At 40.8% G+C, this 17399-nt stretch overlaps 5 protein-coding genes across 5 annotated transcripts; 2 read left to right on the top strand and 3 right to left on the bottom strand.

Annotated features, from left to right (window-relative positions):
• Positions 1 to 1264: 1264 nt before the first annotated feature.
• LOC112188772 (BRAP2 RING ZnF UBP domain-containing protein 1) lies at positions 1265 to 5224 on the bottom strand. Its single transcript, XM_024327979.2, has 11 exons — positions 4744 to 5224; positions 4455 to 4563; positions 4250 to 4364; positions 4028 to 4125; positions 3352 to 3458; positions 2986 to 3238; positions 2713 to 2766; positions 2366 to 2509; positions 2172 to 2236; positions 1838 to 1892; positions 1265 to 1755 (listed from the first exon to the last, which is right to left on the bottom strand). Exons 1-11 carry the CDS (start codon positions 5031 to 5033, stop codon positions 1597 to 1599), a joined length of 1449 nt encoding a protein of 482 aa, XP_024183747.1. The 5' UTR covers positions 5034 to 5224; the 3' UTR covers positions 1265 to 1596.
• Positions 5225 to 6276: 1052 nt separating this feature from the next.
• On the top strand, positions 6277 to 8633 carry LOC112188771 (probable clathrin assembly protein At4g32285). Its single transcript, XM_024327978.2, has one exon. The coding sequence runs from the start codon at positions 6568 to 6570 to the stop codon at positions 8410 to 8412; it is 1845 nt and encodes a 614-aa protein (XP_024183746.1). The 5' UTR covers positions 6277 to 6567; the 3' UTR covers positions 8413 to 8633.
• A 388-nt stretch (positions 8634 to 9021) lies between these two features.
• LOC112189764 (heterogeneous nuclear ribonucleoprotein 1) lies at positions 9022 to 10153 on the bottom strand. The gene is made up of 2 exons (XM_024329113.2): positions 9899 to 10153; positions 9022 to 9630 (listed from the first exon to the last, which is right to left on the bottom strand). Exons 1-2 carry the CDS (start codon positions 10124 to 10126, stop codon positions 9022 to 9024), a joined length of 837 nt encoding a protein of 278 aa, XP_024184881.1. The 5' UTR covers positions 10127 to 10153.
• Positions 10127 to 13098, top strand: LOC112188773 (actin-related protein 6). The gene is made up of 8 exons (XM_024327981.2): positions 10127 to 10987; positions 11320 to 11536; positions 11629 to 11692; positions 11773 to 11857; positions 11939 to 11989; positions 12076 to 12138; positions 12216 to 12364; positions 12465 to 13098. Exons 1-7 carry the CDS (start codon positions 10308 to 10310, stop codon positions 12340 to 12342), a joined length of 1287 nt encoding a protein of 428 aa, XP_024183749.1. The 5' UTR covers positions 10127 to 10307; the 3' UTR covers positions 12343 to 12364; positions 12465 to 13098.
• A 202-nt stretch (positions 13099 to 13300) lies between these two features.
• LOC112189771 (transcription elongation factor SPT6 homolog) lies at positions 13301 to 16844 on the bottom strand. The gene is given in 4 exon segments (XM_040513371.1): positions 13301 to 14154; positions 14157 to 15467; positions 15571 to 15722; positions 16625 to 16844. Coding segments are annotated over 3 exon segments (2178 nt in total). The 5' UTR covers positions 15595 to 15722; positions 16625 to 16844; the 3' UTR covers positions 13301 to 13311.
• Between the last annotated feature and the right edge of the window lie 555 nt (positions 16845 to 17399).

The raw sequence follows: 17399 nt of genomic DNA on the forward strand, positions 1-17399 counted from the left end.
ATATATATATATATATATATATATATACAGATCCTATCCAGAGCGAGGCATCGCTTTGAAATTTCAGAGCGAGGTTAGGGTTTAGGGTCACTTTTCGGTCGCATATCCACATCTCAACCGTTCAGTTTCTAGGTACTAATGTATAGATCATCTCTGCAAAATTTCAGCCAAATTGATGGTCGTTAAGGCATTGATAACTGCCTTAAAGTTAGTACGGTTTAGGTTGGACAGATTCAGTTCGTCCATTGGTTTAAGCGAGTTAGATACCTTAAAGACCATCAATTTCGTTGAAATTTTGCAGAGATGATCTATACATTAGTACTTAAAAACTGAACGGTTGAGATGTGCATATGCGACCGAAAAGTGACCCTAAACCCTAACCTCGCTCTGGATAGGATCTGATATATATATATATCATATCCAGAGCGAGGCATCGCTTTGAAATTTCAGAGCGAGGTTAGGGTTTATGGTCACTTTTCGGTCGCATATCCACATCTCAACCGTTCAGTTTTTAAGTACTAATGTATAGATCATCTCTGCAAAATTTCAACGAAATTGATGGTCTTTAAGGTATCTAACTCGCTTAAACCAATGGACGAACTGAATCTGTCCAACCTGAACCGTACTAGCTTTAAGGCAGTTTTCAATGCCTTAACGACCATCAATTTGGCTGAAATTTTGCAGAGATGATCTATACATTAGTACCTAGAAACTGAACGGTTGAGATGTGGATATGCGACCGAAAAGTGACCCTAAACCCTAACCTCGCTATGAAATTTCAAAGCGATGTCTCGCTCTGGATAGGATATATATATATATATATATACAGATCCGATTCAGAGCGAAGCTCCGCTTTGAAATTAACGTGTGAAGTTCGAGTTTTGGGTCACTTTTCGTTCGCATATCCACATCTCGACCGTTCAGTTTTTTGGTACTAGTGTATAGATCATCTCTGCAAATTTTCAACCAAATTGATGATCGTTAAGGTATCTAACTCGCTTAAACCAATGGACGGACTAAATCTGTCAACCTGAACCGTACTAACTTTAAGGCAGTTATCAATGCCTTAACGATCATCATTTTCGTTGAAAATTTGCAGAGACGATCTATACACTAGTATCTAAAAACTGAACGGTCGAGATGTGGATATGCCACCGAAAAGTGACCCAAAACTTGAACTTCACACGTTAATTTTCAAAGCGGAGCTCCGCTCTGGATAGGATCTGTATATATATATATATATTTTTTTTTTTTCCGACAAAACTTCCTCAAAATATTAATGGTTTTCCTTTATCATCAATTGCAATATACAGGCAGACCTCCATGCGCAGCACACCAGTTCTTGCCACTTAGTAAGTTGTCTGCCATTGTAGAAAGCTAGTCTAATCTACTATTGCCTAGAATTAGTCGACTAATGGGGAACCCCAACATTTAAAACTTTTGACTTTCGAATCCCAACATTGTTCAGGTTGTATCTGTACATCCTATTTAGAATAACAACATCAATTCCTATCTGATAAGAATCATAAGATGCTGAAATGCTTCATGATCCAAAAGCTGTGAACAAACGAGATGCTGATTCTCTTCTCAAAGTATCTAATTCCGTCTTCTGCTAGATTTTGTTTGTCTTTTATTTTTGGCCGAAGAAGATTGCTTAGACGGTACAGGTAGGAGTGATCCCCCTTTGATATCATCGGAGTTCGTCATGTCATTCAGTGTTTTTTGGGCTCCAATATAGACAGTAAGATCTCTGATCTGTGACCAACATTATTTGAACTTGTTAAGAAGCCAACACTAATAAAAAAAGCACACAACTAGAAACTTGCAAGTGTAATACCTGTTCTTCCAGATCAACTATCTTCTCGTCTCTTAACCTCATTGTTGTAGCTTCCCTAAAAGAACAAGTTAAATCTGAGTTAAACACTGGGGCGAGAAAATTTTCAGTGCCTATATAAGAACTACATTTGTCTGTCTGGCCCATTTAAGCACTATAATATACAAGGACTTCAGTTCTGATGGTTGGTTGGCAGGTAGGAAGAAATAAACAGACAAAGTTAAGGAGACTATTTCAGTTATATACACAACTTATCACCCCCATGGCATATCTTACAGCATTATTCTAACAATAAAAGATGCACATCTATCGCTTAAAAAGACTAGGAGATAAGTACCTCTCTTCAATTTCCTTATATTTTGCACTCAAGGTTTGTTGCTCCTCGATGAGAGTTTGGTGAATCTAAGAACACAAACAGAAACATCAAAACAGGTGCAATATAGTAAATCACATAAAATAAACCGTCAGGAAAATTTGTTATCAAATTCACTAAAACTTGAAATAATTTTCAAATGAGCCAATAGCACTCACGTGTGCAACAGCCTTTTTTTCCTCAAGAGATTTCTCCAGTTTACTTTGAATATCCTGTATCTTCAAATTTACAGCCTTCTCCAATGCTTCTGAATTTGAACTTTCAGCTTTACTTTTGGCCTCCATCAGTAGAGATTCATAGTACTGAATTCAAGGAACAAAAAAGAAAACACAAAACAGGATAAAATAGGCTGGATTAAACCATATTATTGGAAGTAACAGCACTTGTATGAATCAAGAGAAAAAAAAAAAAAACTAGTCTTGGATGATAATGTATACTTGTTATTCACCAACAGCCACATTTGTGGATCAGAAAGAACGGGTTATGGACGGGGAAGAAACCCTACCTGTCTTTGAGTCTCAAGCTGACTTGCAAGAAGTCGATTATACTCGTCAACAATCTGTTGTCAAATACAATATCTAAGGATGAGCTAATAGACATAAGAAAATGAAAATATGAATAGTACCAGCTAGAGTGAAATAAGAACATAGAGTGCCTTAACTAATAAAAACTGAGTCAGATAACTGTTAAGTTGAAAGCTCTCCCTTCTAGTAAATTTAAACATAAAGATTTAGAAATCTATAAGTTCAGAAGAATTCTTTTTGAAGGAAGTACATACAGTTTCAACTTTGCTACTATAGAGGGCTCCACTAATTCCAGAATCCTCACTACATTCACAACTGTCACAATCTCCTCCCAACTCTCGACAGTGAGAATTGACATCCGTTATTAGCTTGCCATCAACTTTTGATTGGTTCAGGCGGTGAACATAAGCATCACCAACATAATCCCAGATCTGCTGGCTCTTCAAGTCAAGAGAATAGCAATGCTGTGTATCCTCCGAGTGCCTAACAGCATGGCCTTCTTTATATCTTTATTGAAGAAAAAATAAATATCAATTATTCTCTACTGGTATTCTTTGGGGGACCGAAGTTATCAGAGTAAGAATAAAAAAAATAAAAAATAAAAACTACAGCATCTTTACCTTCCACACCCTACAAAACCACATATTACACAAACCCAAGGATTTTCCAATATTCCACAGACAGAGCAAGCTGGATTGTCATCCTGCTGTTGACACAATCGGCAAACCTGGTGACACAAATATTTTAGCAACTTTTTTCAACATAGTAGGATAATCAAATTCCCTAATGTTGCCCGAGGCCTAATCTATATGAGAGTACTGAAGGAGCCAATGCCATTTCAAGAAATATACGAACTGAAATTCAGAAACCCGAGACCATACCCTTGCATAGAAATGTTTCATTCTAATCTGCAAAGGATCAGGACAACTATACATGTCTTTCCTTTGACCAAAGAATTACATCCATAAGTATGCCAGAAAGGAGGTTAGCATAGGTGCTTGTTTCAAGTTCACCCTTACTATAGTACTACAGGCTGGGAAAAAACTTGGGGTTTCAAAACTCCTAAAAGAGTGGTAAAAAGAAAATGCTGCTTTTGATGTCTACTAACAAAATGGACTTTGTAACCTACCAACATCACCTTTGGGTAATTTAAAAATGTTCAACAATCTGCAAGGACTAGAAATTCAACAAATGCAATGAATGGTCACATAGTGTAGTTCTGAAATAGAGAGCCAGCTCACCTGGCATATAACCAGCTATGAACTACAACAATCTTAAACACATATAAAGTCTCACCTGGCATGACAAATAAGTCCATTTTGAGATACAAGGACATTGAAATGAATGGTCGCATAGTGTAGTTGCTATTCCACTTGTGTCTGCATCCAATCTCTCTAACATTTGAAACAAAAAAAATATCAGTATGGGGTACAAGAGTACTTCACTACACAAGAAATGAACAAAAACAAGGATAATACATCTTCATCCAAGGGAAGAATAAACAAAACCGTGACCTACCAAGGCAAACTGGGCAACTAGGCAGTTCAGTACATAAATCTGGAGGAGTCCCGGCTATTTCAGCTGAATCTGTGTAGTCCACTGATGCCAGAAACAGTATATGGCACACCTCAGCCTGAAAAAAAACATATATCAATCAAAAATCAGAACACATGAGCTCAAGATGAACAATGTACACAACTAAAGAGGAAAATGCTCATCGAACCTCGCCCGGCGAATACTTCTTCCCATTGAAACTGCCATAAAATCCATCTGCCTTCATCTCATCCATAAGCCTAATCACAACACTGTACCGATCTTCCATGGCATCGTTTCTAATCCAATTGAACACACAATAAGTTAGTCTATATCTACTCCACTGTAAAGCAAACACAAACCACAGATATCACTAAAACCCTAATTTTCAATTCCTAACACAAAAAAACAACAAAATCGTTCAATATTCAAAATCGAAAAGGTTTAGATTCTCTCTGTGAAACGAAGAAAAGGTATACCTGATGAAGACGAGGTCGGCGACATGGTCGAGGCGGGGCTCACAGAAGCGGATGAAGTCGTTGAAGGAGAGGTAGTTGGGGACGGCGACGACGAAGAGGAGAGTGGACTCGGCGTCGTGGCTCGGCAGCGACGAGTTTCCTCGTGTTCGAAAGAGGTGCGCGATTCCTCTCCGCTCGCTGAACCTAGGTTTTGATTGGGCGGCCTTGGCGGCGGAGATGGTGGTGAACTCGGCGTCTTCGAGGCTGACGGGGTGGTTGGTGTCCACTGAGTGGACTCGGAGGAAGAACATTGCGAATCGCTGAGTCGACTCGGCCGGGGAAGAGAGAGAGAGAGAGAGAGGCGACGGTGTTTGTGGTGGCTGCGATTGAAGAGAGAGAAAGGTGGCGATCGTCGGCGGGAGGGAACAAGGCGGTTTCGGCTTTTCGGAATTCAGATATTGGCTTTATATATGTTTTGTTTGAGAGAGAAGAAAAGCAACTATTTTTCGGAGTTGGATTTTCGTGTGAAATTGAGACTCTATATAACAAATTGGCCGAAAAGAAAATAAAAATAAAAACTCTATAACAGAAGACTTATTTTTTCTCTAATAAAAAAAAAAAGACTTGTGTTTTTTTGTAAAGATTTAGAATAGGCGGTGGAGAATAAAAGATATACAATTCAAAAATTTTCAATGAATTCAAAAGTCTAAAGATTAGATTAAGCAACAGTTGAATTAATGGTCGTCACATATACCATAAACTGATATGGAGTTAGTGTGTTATTGACTCAAATTGCATATCTCATCAAATAATTATGGCTACGTTTGAGAAAGCTTAAATTAAAAACAATGGAGAAACAATAATTTTTTTTTTAAAGTTAGAGTTCTTTTGGAGCCAAAAGCAAAATCTCACTCAACTTAATTTATAGAAACAGCTTATTTTATTGTAGCACTTTTAGTTTTAACTTAAGTAAAACAATTTGCCAGTGTTTTTAGTACTACAGTATAAGCATTTTTCAAAATCTCATTTATCGAACACTCAACTGTTTTATTTAACAGCTGCTTATTCTCATATCACAGTATAAATTCAAGCCAACTTATATCACAAGCACAACCATACAAACCGGACCAATATGAAGATTCAAAGTTTGGTCTTGTATCACATCGTCTGTGCTTATTAGTCCTATATAACTTACATTATTTTCAACTTTCAATTTGGCTATCATCGTTGAGTACATAACATATATCATTTCGAATCTCTTGATAAGATAGCATTCCACTATTCCAATTCATTGTCCGCTCTGATCAGCGGTTTTTGCATATCAGATTACACAAAATCTCATGATCAAATTTTAGTTGTTAAATTACCTAAATTTGTAATCTACAAAAGGGAAGTAATCCACCCTAAATAATGACTATAGAGTAAAATAGTAAAACCCACTACCATAATTAAACCCATTTTTACTCTGCTTGGTATGATACATTTATTAATAACAAAACAACCTTTGCCTTGAAGATTCAACGTGCCACATAAAACGTCAAAAAACCCCCCAAAAAACCCCAAAACAAGAAACAGTAAGCAAAACTTTTTACGCGCTTAGCTGCAGTCTCTGCCACTTTCCTCCCAGACTCCTCAAATGCCGTCCTCTCTCGCTTAGCTTAGCCCCAAAGTCCAGAGACCCTTTCCCAATCACAGCCAACTCCGATCGTACGGACACCATCTCCGCCGTCCGTCAATAAGCGCCGAGACCCAACTCAGCAGATCACTGTACTCTGCAGTACTCCAAAAAGCAGAGCCCAAGTTGAGGTAAGAATCGATTTTTTTTCTTTGGAAATCTTTGTAGCAATGTCAACGAGCACCATTCGCAAGGCGATCGGTGCCGTGAAGGATCAGACCAGCATTAGCCTGGCGAAGGTGGCCGGCACGATCGCGCCGGACTTGGAAGTTCTGGTGGTGAAGGCCACCACCCACGACGAGGACCCGGCCGACGAGAAGTACATCCGGGAGATCGTCGGCCTGACGTCACACTCGCGCGGGTACGTGACGGCGGCGGTGGCGACGATTTCGAAGCGGCTGAGCAAAACCCGCGACTGGATTGTGGCGCTGAAGGCTCTGATGCTGGTGCACAGGCTGCTGATCGACGGCCACGCGCTGTTCGAGGAGGAGATTGTGCGCGCGGCGAGGAGGGGGGTGAGGGTTTTGAACATGGCCGAGTTTCGGGACGAGGCGCATTCGAATTCGTGGGATCACGCTGGGTTTGTGAGGTGTTATGGTATGTATTTGGATGAGAAGGTGGAGTTTGAGGTGGCGGAGAGGAAGTTGAGGGGTGTGGATAATAGGTTTGAGGAGAAGGAGAGTGAGTTTGAGTATGGAATGAGGCGTGCGAGGTCGAGTGAGTCGTTGGAGAGAAAAGAGGGCAAGAATAGTACTCCGGTTAGGGAAATGAGGCCGGAGAGAGTGTTGGGAAGGTTGAATGATTTGTTGAGGGTTCTCGACAGAGTTTTGGGTTGTAGGCCGGCGGGTATGGCCAAGACTAGTAGGTTGGTGATTGTTGCGCTTTATGGGGTTGTGAAGGAGAGTTTTAGGCTGTATGTGGAGATATGTGAGGCGTTGGGGGTTTTGTTGGATAGGTTTGGGGAGATGGAGTACGGGGACTGTGTGAAGGCGTTTGATGTTTATGTTAATGCGGCCAAGATGATTGATGAGCTGTTGTTGTTTTATAATTGGTGCAAGGATATGGGGATTGCGAGGACGTCTGAGTACCCGGAGGTGCTGAGAATAACTGATAAGCTTTTGGGGACACTTGAGGGTTACTTGAAGGAGAAGACAAATAGGCCAAAGAGTACACCTGAGAGGGAGGAGAGGGTTTATGTTGATGAGGAGGTGAAACAGAATGTGAATGAGATCAAGGCTCTTCCTGCACCGGAGAGTTTCACTCCTACTCCTCCTCCGCCAGCACCTGTTGCGCAGCCTAAGCCGGCTTCACAGCCTCAGAGGGTGACTGATGAGTTGGTGAATTTGAGGGATGATGGAGTTACAGTTGATGAGCAAGGAAACAAGTTGGCTTTGGCATTGTTCTCTGGACCTCCTACTACTACTACTACTAATCCAAATGGGTCCTGGGAAGCGTTTGATTCAAATGGCGAGCCTGAAGTGACCTCAGCGTGGCAGACGCCGGCTGCTGACAGCGGTAAAGCAGATTGGGAATTGGCATTGGTTGAAACAGCTAGTAATCTGTCGAAGCAGAAGGCTGATTTGGCTGGTGGTTTTGATCCACTGCTATTGAATGGAATGTATGATCAAGGGACGGTGAGGCAGCATGTGAGCACCTCACAATTGAGTGGTGGGAGTGCAAGTAGTGTGGCAATGCCCTTGCCACCAGGCAAGGGTTCTACGCCGGTGTTGGCCCTGCCTGCACCGGATGGGACAGTGCAAGCTGTGGGACAGCAAGACCCATTCGCTGCCTCCCTTACTGTACCACCTCCTTCATATGTTCAAATAGCCGACATGGAGAGGAAGCAACACTTGCTTACGCAGGAACAGCTTCTTTGGCAGCAATATGGAAAAGATGGGATGCAAGGGCAAGTGAGTTTGGCCAAGCTTTCCGGCGGGTCTGGTTACTATGGTCCTCAACCAATGATGCCTTATGGGATGCCGCAGCCAGGAGGTTACTACTATGCGCCCTATTAAAATTGGCGGCCATTTTCTTCATCACATAATGCAAATATCTACCTATAATATTTGGATTAAGCCTATATGCAGAGATACCTTGCTTTACTTCATTTCTTGTACAAGATTTCTTGTACTACCTTCTGTTGTCTACCATTGTCTTTATTTCTGTACTATGGAGTGTGAACATTCCAGCTTTTGATATTATAAAATACTGATCCACTTGATCGTTATAAGGTTAAGCTTTCAAGTCCAAAACAATTACAGAAATATTTTGGCGGGGATGAATCTAATTGGCAAGTAGGCAAAAAAGGGTTTCTGATTGCAATCCACATTTTGAAATTGGGGTAAAGGATATGTTGCTGTTATTAACTTCTTGTGAAAACATTCAACGAGACTTTGAACTTCAGGATTCAAAAACATAATAAAAATATATTTATATCTTCATATGATAAATGATATGTTGCTATTAGTAACTTGCTGTGAAAACATTCAACGAGACTTTGAACTACAGGAATGAAACAAAAGGAAAAACATAATAGAAATATATTTATATCTTCATATGATAAACACCCATAATCTGTTTTGTTGTATGGATCAAGCTCATTGAGCTTTTTAATTAATGGAAGTTCAGCAACTTGTGATTGAGTTTACATGAGTAAGTTTGTTTTGATCAGAATAACCATTCCAAGCACTTTGATCAACTACTTCACCACCAATCCAATTAGCATGGATAACCCTAATAATATTCCAAACCCCATGATACGGATTTGGCCAATATAAACACCCTTGAAAGTGTCCATAACCGTAAGCACCTCCACAACTAAAGCAAAAAAAACGATCAATACCGAAAGCAAGATCGTCAAATTGAAGCCATCTCCACATTCCATGCCAGTTCTTCTTAACTTCAGGAAGAGCTCTCATTACCTCCACCTGCTTATCTTTCAGTTCATGAAATTTGTTTTTCTGTTTATGCAAGACATCGACAACAGCATCATCAGATTCAAAAGTAATGAATCCGAAACCTTTAGGTGTGTTGCTTTCCTTGTCATATATTATGATTCCATCATCAATTGCACCAAACTTAGCAAAGTAGTCTCTGAATTCATCTTCAGTTAGATCATGTGGTAAACCTCCCACAAAAATCTTTGTAGGGATGTAACCTTGATGTTGAACATATTGCTCTTCTTGATAAATTTGGTTTCTCTCACGCTTTGGTTCCGAAGGCCTTACATCAATCTGCATTATCAAAATTCGAAATTCCATATACAAAAAAGAAAGACTAATTACCCAACAAAGAGAAACAATAACCTATTTTACTTCATTGAAAATTTCATTCACTTTAAGAAGAGTTCTTTACAATCCATGAGTAGTTGAGGTGATAAAAACACAAAAGATTACATGAAGAAAACCATGGGCATGTGCTACGGTAGCAACCACGAAAAACTGAAAACATAATACAAAGATTTCATGAAATTTAACACGAGTAAATTATACAAAAACTAACCGTCTTGCCAAAGATGGAGTGGTTTTCTTCTTCCAATACTCTCTTGGCCACTAACGGGTCAGTGAAGGTAACAAAACCAAACTCTCTAGGTTGACGAGTGATTTTATCCAAAACGATCACACACTCTTCTACCACGCCGTATCTACTGAAGTGTTCTTCCAAGATATCTTCATCAACCTCCCCTGTTATTCCACCCACAAATATCTTTCTGTCTTGCTTTGCGTCCATGGCAGCCCCAAAACTCACGAAACCTATAGAAAGCCAAAGTTTTCTCGAAAACGGTGTAAGATTTTATATGTACGTGTACCCATTAGAGTTTATAAGGTATTCTAACTAAGCCTATTTATTGTTGCACTAGGATTTCGTATACAACAGGGCCTCTGTGCGCGCCAATTAGTCTCACCCGAAAATGCACCAAAACGGCGTCGTTGTGCTGGACAACGGCGGCGGCCTAATCAAAGCCGGGTACGGCGGCGAGCGCGACCCCGCCGCCATAATCCCCAACTGCGTCTACCGCCCTCTCTCCTCCAAGAAATGGCTCACCCCTTCCCCCACCGACCCCATCGACCTCACCTCCGCCGCCGTCCGCCGCCCCATCGACCGCGGCTACCTTATCAACCCGGACCTCCAGCGCGAGATCTGGGCCCACCTCTTCTCCCAAGTCCTCCGGGTCAACCCGGCCCAATCCTCCCTCCTCCTAACCGAGCCCCTCTTCACCCTCCCCTCCATCCAACGCGCCGCCGACGAGCTCGTCTTCGAGGACTTCAACTTCGCCGCCCTCTACGTGGCCCACGCGCCGTCGCTGGCCCACCTCTACGAGGCCAGCCGCCGGCCCGTTAAGGCCCAATGCAGCCTCGTCGTCGATTGTGGATTCTCGTTCACCCACGCCGTCCCGGTCTTCCAGAACTTTCCGATCAACTACGCCGCGAAGAGAATTGACCTCGGGGGAAAGGCGTTGACCAATTACCTCAAGGAGCTCGTTTCGTACCGCTCTGTGAATGTTATGGACGAAACGTTTCTTATTGACGATGTGAAGGAGAAGCTCTGCTTTGTCTCCATGAATGTGACTCGTGACCTCCAGATTGCAAAGTACGTGACTTTTCTTGAATTTGAGCTGCTTTTGTTATTATAGGGTTTAGGGTTTATCGTTTTTTCTTGAATTTGATCTAATTTTAGTTCAAGTATGGGACTTTATATTGTTCGTTCTTGAATTTGAGCTAGCTTGAGTTCTTTGCTTGTGTTATTATAGGGTTTAGGGTTTAGAGTGTTTTTGTTTGTTCTTAAATTTGATCTAATTGTAGTTCTGAGTTTTGATGAATGTTGGTGAAAAGAGTAATTTTAAGTTTGGGGAAAGTAGGAGCCTTTATTGTTTTGTTGTGTTGGTTGTTGAATTGAAGCTGATTTTAGTTTTGGGTGTTCAGGAAGCATGGAAAGGACAATGCTTTCAGGTGCACATATGTGTTGCCTGATGGTGTTACGCATACACAAGGGTATGTTAAAAACCCAGAAGAAGCAAAGAGGTACTTGGCCATAGGAGATAGTGATTCGCTACAAGAAGTGGCCAAGAAGATGGATGTGAATCGGGTTGAAGTTGTGGACAAGTTGGAGGAGCGAAAGAAGATTGATTTGAGCAAGAATGTAATTCTGCTGTCATTTTTTTTTTTTTTGGAACTAGACTATTGCTTGTGTTGGTTTGCCAATTTTTTGAGCTGTTTGATGATTTTGTGTAGGAATTCGACTTGACAAATGAAAGGTTCCTTGTGCCGGAGATGATCTTCCATCCTGCTGATTTGGGTTTGTCTTATATTTTGCTCCCTTTCTTTCCAAGTATTTGAATCTTTGGTTAGCTGTTATAAATGAATCTGTTGTTGCAGGAATGAATCAGGCTGGACTAGCAGAATGCATTGTTCGAGCTGTCAGTTCATGCCATCCTCATCTTCACCCTGTACTGTATGAAAGGTGACCTGAAAAACTTTGCATTTTTGTTTAAGTATAATTCATTTTCAATACTGATTAGTTTGACTGAATTTTCTTGGCCAGCATTATTTTAACTGGCGGAAGCACATTGTTTCCTCGACTTGCTGATAGACTGTATGCACTGATCTCCTTTCCATATAAGTTTGTAGGATTTAATACTAAAGCATTCTTTCGTACTTAAGTTTGTATTGATATTGCAGAGAGAGAGAGCTGCGGCCTCTTGTTCCTGATGACTATCAAGTGAAGATAACTCCCCAAGAAGAGTAAGATTTCTCCTACCACATAACACTACTCATGTACCTACTTCCATTTTATTGAAGTTTTGCCATGTTTTCTCCAGCCCCATACTAGGTGTTTGGCGAGGGGGATCAGTTTTGGCATCAAGTCCTGATTTTGAAGCAATGTGTGTTACCAAGGCTGAGTATGAGGAGCTTGGATCTGCTCGATGTCGGAAGAGATTCTTTTAATGGGTACAAGCAGTTTTGGAGGGTAAGTTATCTGAATGGCCAAATCCAGTTATCATATTACTTGAGACGACGAAATTAGGTACCAGTAATTCTGGGACCTTAACACTTCTCTGCATCTTCAGCAAGTCCATGAGGGAAGATTTAGCCGAGTAGCATCTACAACGTCTGTTGTCACCACTGAAGAAGCTTGCGAAATGGAAGTGTGATTACCTCGTTACTTATCAATATGATTATGAAATGCTTTGTTCTGCCTTCCCTCGTCCCTTTTTGATAGCCATCCCGAGGGAGAGATTTTCTACCCCTTTGATTGACATTCCAGCCCTGCCTATATAACGAACAAATGTGGAATGAGTGAATTCAAGAAAAAGTTTCACAAGACTAGATCTGCATTACAGCGTCTTCTCAATCAAAATGTGGGTGTTTCATTACAGCATGGAGAACACTCTTATCAATTCTCTTTGAGCATGGATTTTCATATGCTCTATCTGAATGAGAAATCATGTTGATTTTCAATTCATCACAATCATTGTCGTGAAAGGGAGATGCGGTGGATGCTTAAAACATTTTTCACATTAGTGGGCGCTACAAGTGTGTTTGAGATATTTCCTCTGTTTTTGTAAAGTGCAGTAGTTGCTGCTATTGAAACGATTTCAAGCCACTTTGTAGATATCCCATTTTATCAAGCAGATCAATGGTATGTAAATGATGAATGTAGTGTTTTCAGAGAGAAATAGAAGTTGTGAATTTGCGATCCATCAATTTCGTCCTGTTTTCGTATTTGATGCCAGAAGATAAAGTGGTAACAGAAAACAAAGAAAGCAAATTGTTCTTCAGTAGAAACAAACCCAAATCTTAATTCTGTATAATTGCTTTCTATCCCATTGTGCAAACGAAAGCATAACAAGTAATCGATAAGGTAATTAAAAGTGACCAAGATGTTCTGATAACAATTATTTCTCATCTCACTCTCTACAAACTACAAAGTTCCGCATTCAATCGCTTCTTTCGAAGGCGTTTGATTTTGCAAGTGATAATATCACCCACCTTCAGTACCTGAGATAAGTCTGAAATTTCCCTCCCATTAACTGTAAAATCTTCTCTCTGAAGTGTACAAATCAATCCAGCTCCCACAGTACAAATTGTTGTTTTGGGTAGAGCCCTTCGAACTATGGCCTGCACAATGCTTCCTTGAGATAGTGTGGTGCAAGTCTCACCTGTCATTGTATAGAACATGTCATCTTCATCTAGTTCTTCATATGTTTTACGCTCATCCTGAAACCCCTGTATTAATTCTCTCCTTATGCCGCACAATGTTTGCATCTTATTCTCAAGTTTTTTGCTTTTAGCATATGCTTCAACGTCAAGCTTCTCGAGGTAACTAGGTTGATCCCTAATGCGCTGCATTTCCATTGCATCCTTATCATCATAAACGTCTTTGGCCATTTCTTGTGCAAGCAAATAGGATTCTGGATGGATACTTGTATCATCCAACAGAGCATTAAATTGGCTGCTGGTGCTGTTAGCAGCTAACCCATGTTGCTGAATACGCAAGAAACCAACTGCATTTAGATACACCCTTCTACCAAGCCCATGCAACGTAGCCAACTCCCTTCGAGCAATTATTTCACCACTTCTTACCAATGACCGCTGCAGAGATGCTGCCTTTCTAGGTCCAAGTCCAGAAATGAATTGCAAAGGTGCAAATAACCATTCATGGCTTGTAGCCAAAGTTATGTCAAGGCCAACCTGGTTTGTAACATCTACCATGACCTGTTCAATCATCGCGTACTTCTCATCTGGGGTGAGAAAGGAGAAGTGAGTGGTTTCCAAGATAAGATCTCTCGTCCCGGTCCACAAAGTGTGGCAACCATTGCCAGTGGATTTTGAAGATAACGCCCAAGAGCCACAGCCCGCCGGACCATGCCTGATTGTCCAGGTAGCTGATCAGCCGAAATCTGAGAACTTTCATACAGGCAAGCCAAAGTTTCATCCCCATATACAACCCTTAGGGGGATCATTTTCTCGGGTACCTGTAATGATTCAATTCCCAGAAGTTGTAATTTCAGCATATCACAAGACATATTAGTCGCTCCTATGATAGCAAGATCAGGTTCGTGATCATTCACGAACTGCAGAATACGTTTATCATCATTTTCCATACGCAGTCTAGTAGGTTTATCAAAGAATGGTACGGTCCAGGTGAGATTCTCCCAGCTGATAGTCCCTATGCAAAGCACATCTAGCAGCTCCCCACATGAATCCAACATCACTAAAGTGGTTGCAGGGTCCCCGGGACCCCAACAGCAAGCCATGACCCTAGGTGGTGCAGTTTGGTTCCGTTTATATGGCGGTGCCATGGAGACTCTATTCCACAAAGCCTTTCCACATTGCATAAGTAACCAGTTTTTTGCTCTACTGACCAACAAGGATCTTGCTTCTTTCTCCATTGAAGGCAGAAGGAAATTGGAAAGAGCGTCTTGCAATATCAACTTGCGCTGCTCGTTCCACAGTTGTGCAGATAATTTACTAAGATTGTAGTTGCTTAAGTCGCGTATCAACCTGTTCAGACGGTCTTCGGGCAGCTTAATAGTGACTTGTACAAGATTCTCCTCTTCAGCCTTTTGGACAAGAAACCATTGTGCATCCTCAAATCTATTCAATTGCTTTTTTTGACAATCCATATATAAGCCAGGTTTTGTGCTCGTGACTGATACTTCAACGAAATCAAAGTAATTGCTGCGGACATACTTCCTCACACCTGGATCACTACTGATATCAATAGCATCCTGACCCTCACCTGCAGGGAAATGCAAGTTAAACTTGCTGTTGACATCCTCGACCTCTCTCTCTGACTCTGCATCTCGGAGTGACTTCATAATTGATTCAAAAAGCTGTGGAGTCTCATCATGTAAGAGTCCTCGTCGAGATTCTTCCTCAAAGCGCTTATTGTAGTGAAATTGCAATGCCCTTTTCTGATTCTGAAACAGCAGCCACTTTTTGTGCAATTCCTGAATGGCCCACAGTACCTTGTGCCACTTTAACGTAGATTTTTCTTCTTCAGGCTGTTCAGGATCTTTCAGTAAGCTAAGGCAGTCCTCTTTTCGGTACATAGCAATGAAGGGAATCTGAAAAAACAAGAATATAAAGACTCATATATATATAGCTATGGAAAAAAGAATCAGATAAATTGACAATTGAACCCTGCTCATTAATAAGAATAATACATACATCCAATTTTTGCACATGGTGCATCTGCAAAAACCTGAAGATGTCATCATGGTGCTTATTGAACCAAACAAAGGTTCAAGTTGATTATGTATCCACTGACTCTCATCATGTATGCTGATTCCTTCCAGTATGCTTTCGTCATCATCGTATATCTACACACACACAATAATATTTTTCAATAAATTTATCTGCAAGGGAACTAAGTGATTGAAACGTTTCAGAATGTCAGTATGTTGACTATGTTCCTTTTCTATGTTGTGGAGTTGTTTAAACGACTAACCTTTATCACACTTAGTAACATGTCATGGTTATCTCTAGTATAGGTTTTAGAAAAGAAAATAGTAGGGTAAGCTAAATGAAATTTGATAATAAGCACTTGATACGTTGACTGGTGCCCTAGAAAAATTCAAATCCAATAGCAACAAGGATATTGAATTGGACAAGAATAGCACTGACGCAGACGGATTGATAACTAGGTTTACCAGCAATAAATCTAACCAAAAGATTCTGGAGTTCACCAAAGATAAAAGAGAATAATCTCTAAGATGCGTTATGCAGCCGCTGCATAAATAAGAGAAAAGTACCCTAGAGCGACTAACAACGAAACCCTAAGGCCCATGGATAAAAATGAAAACAACCCAAAAATAACTAAGAAAACCAAAAACGGGTAAAATAGAAAAATGCAGTTTTGAGGCCCTAAACGACCTCGAAAGCCCGAAAAAGGTCACAGGTCGTAGCAAAGCAACGAGTTTGATTTCTTGCGCGATTCCCTTTCCGGAAAGGTAAAGTGCGTCCCAATCGGACTCCGGAGGCCCATTTCACGTCTACTAGTCACTTTTCGTTTTCCACCTTTGGCACGATCCAATTGTTCTTGAAATTGGACCGCCATCTGTTCTGCATCAAGCACAGTAGGACTATGAAGAAGTTTTTTCATGCAGGGGCAACCTTTTGCGTCAGACAACCTTTGCTTTTCTAAGGGGTGTGATTATATTCTTGCACAAAATAAATTAGTTCCTGAGCGCCAAAATAATATATATGAAAACAAAGAACGAACCTGCATTCTTTCTGAAAAATCAAGCTTCAAAATCTGGTCATCCCGATCGACTGTGGATGGTTCCTTGTGCGCTTCTTCCAGACTTCCATGTCGATGTCTTCGATCAACACAGATGTCGTAACTGCGTTACTTTCTTCGATCGCCATGTTTGGTGAAACAGAGATTATTTTTTATCTTCATTTTCTCGCTCAGAGATAACAAACGTCTAAAATATAATGGAATTCCCTCAAGTATTGATCATCACCATACCTAACTTTTATTTTACTGATCCATGTATAATACTATAATTCATCTCTTGTTCAAAGAAAAAAAATGTATAATTCATCTTTGGTTGGTAGATTAACTTGCTAATATGTCCACACCCCACAGGCCCACATAATATGCTAATCAAACAAACTCCCAGATTTGGAATATTAGAGTGCTATAGATTTTTCAATCACCCATTAGTCACTGCTCGCGGAGTAAGGCTGGAAACGGGCTGAGCCCATATGTAAATTTGCTGAGTCTGGGACCGAGCCCGAACTTTTCAAGCCGGGCCCAAATCGTGTTATGCATAGGCTGGGATCGAATCAAGGACGGACCGAAATTTTTCGGACCCGTTTTCGGGCCCCAACAAGCCTTAAAAAAAAAAAAAAAAAAAAAATGATGCGTTGAAATTCGAAGACAAATCAAGGGACTGTAGATTCGGTCATTGTTGCAGGTGGCGCCACGGGATTGCTCTAGATCTTAATTTAAGTTGAAACCAATAGTGATATAGCAATCCATGCCAAAAAGA

The sequence above is a fragment of the Rosa chinensis genome, chromosome 2 (genome assembly GCF_002994745.2).
Source record: "Rosa chinensis cultivar Old Blush chromosome 2, RchiOBHm-V2, whole genome shotgun sequence".
Lineage (NCBI taxonomy): Eukaryota > Viridiplantae > Streptophyta > Magnoliopsida > Rosales > Rosaceae > Rosa > Rosa chinensis.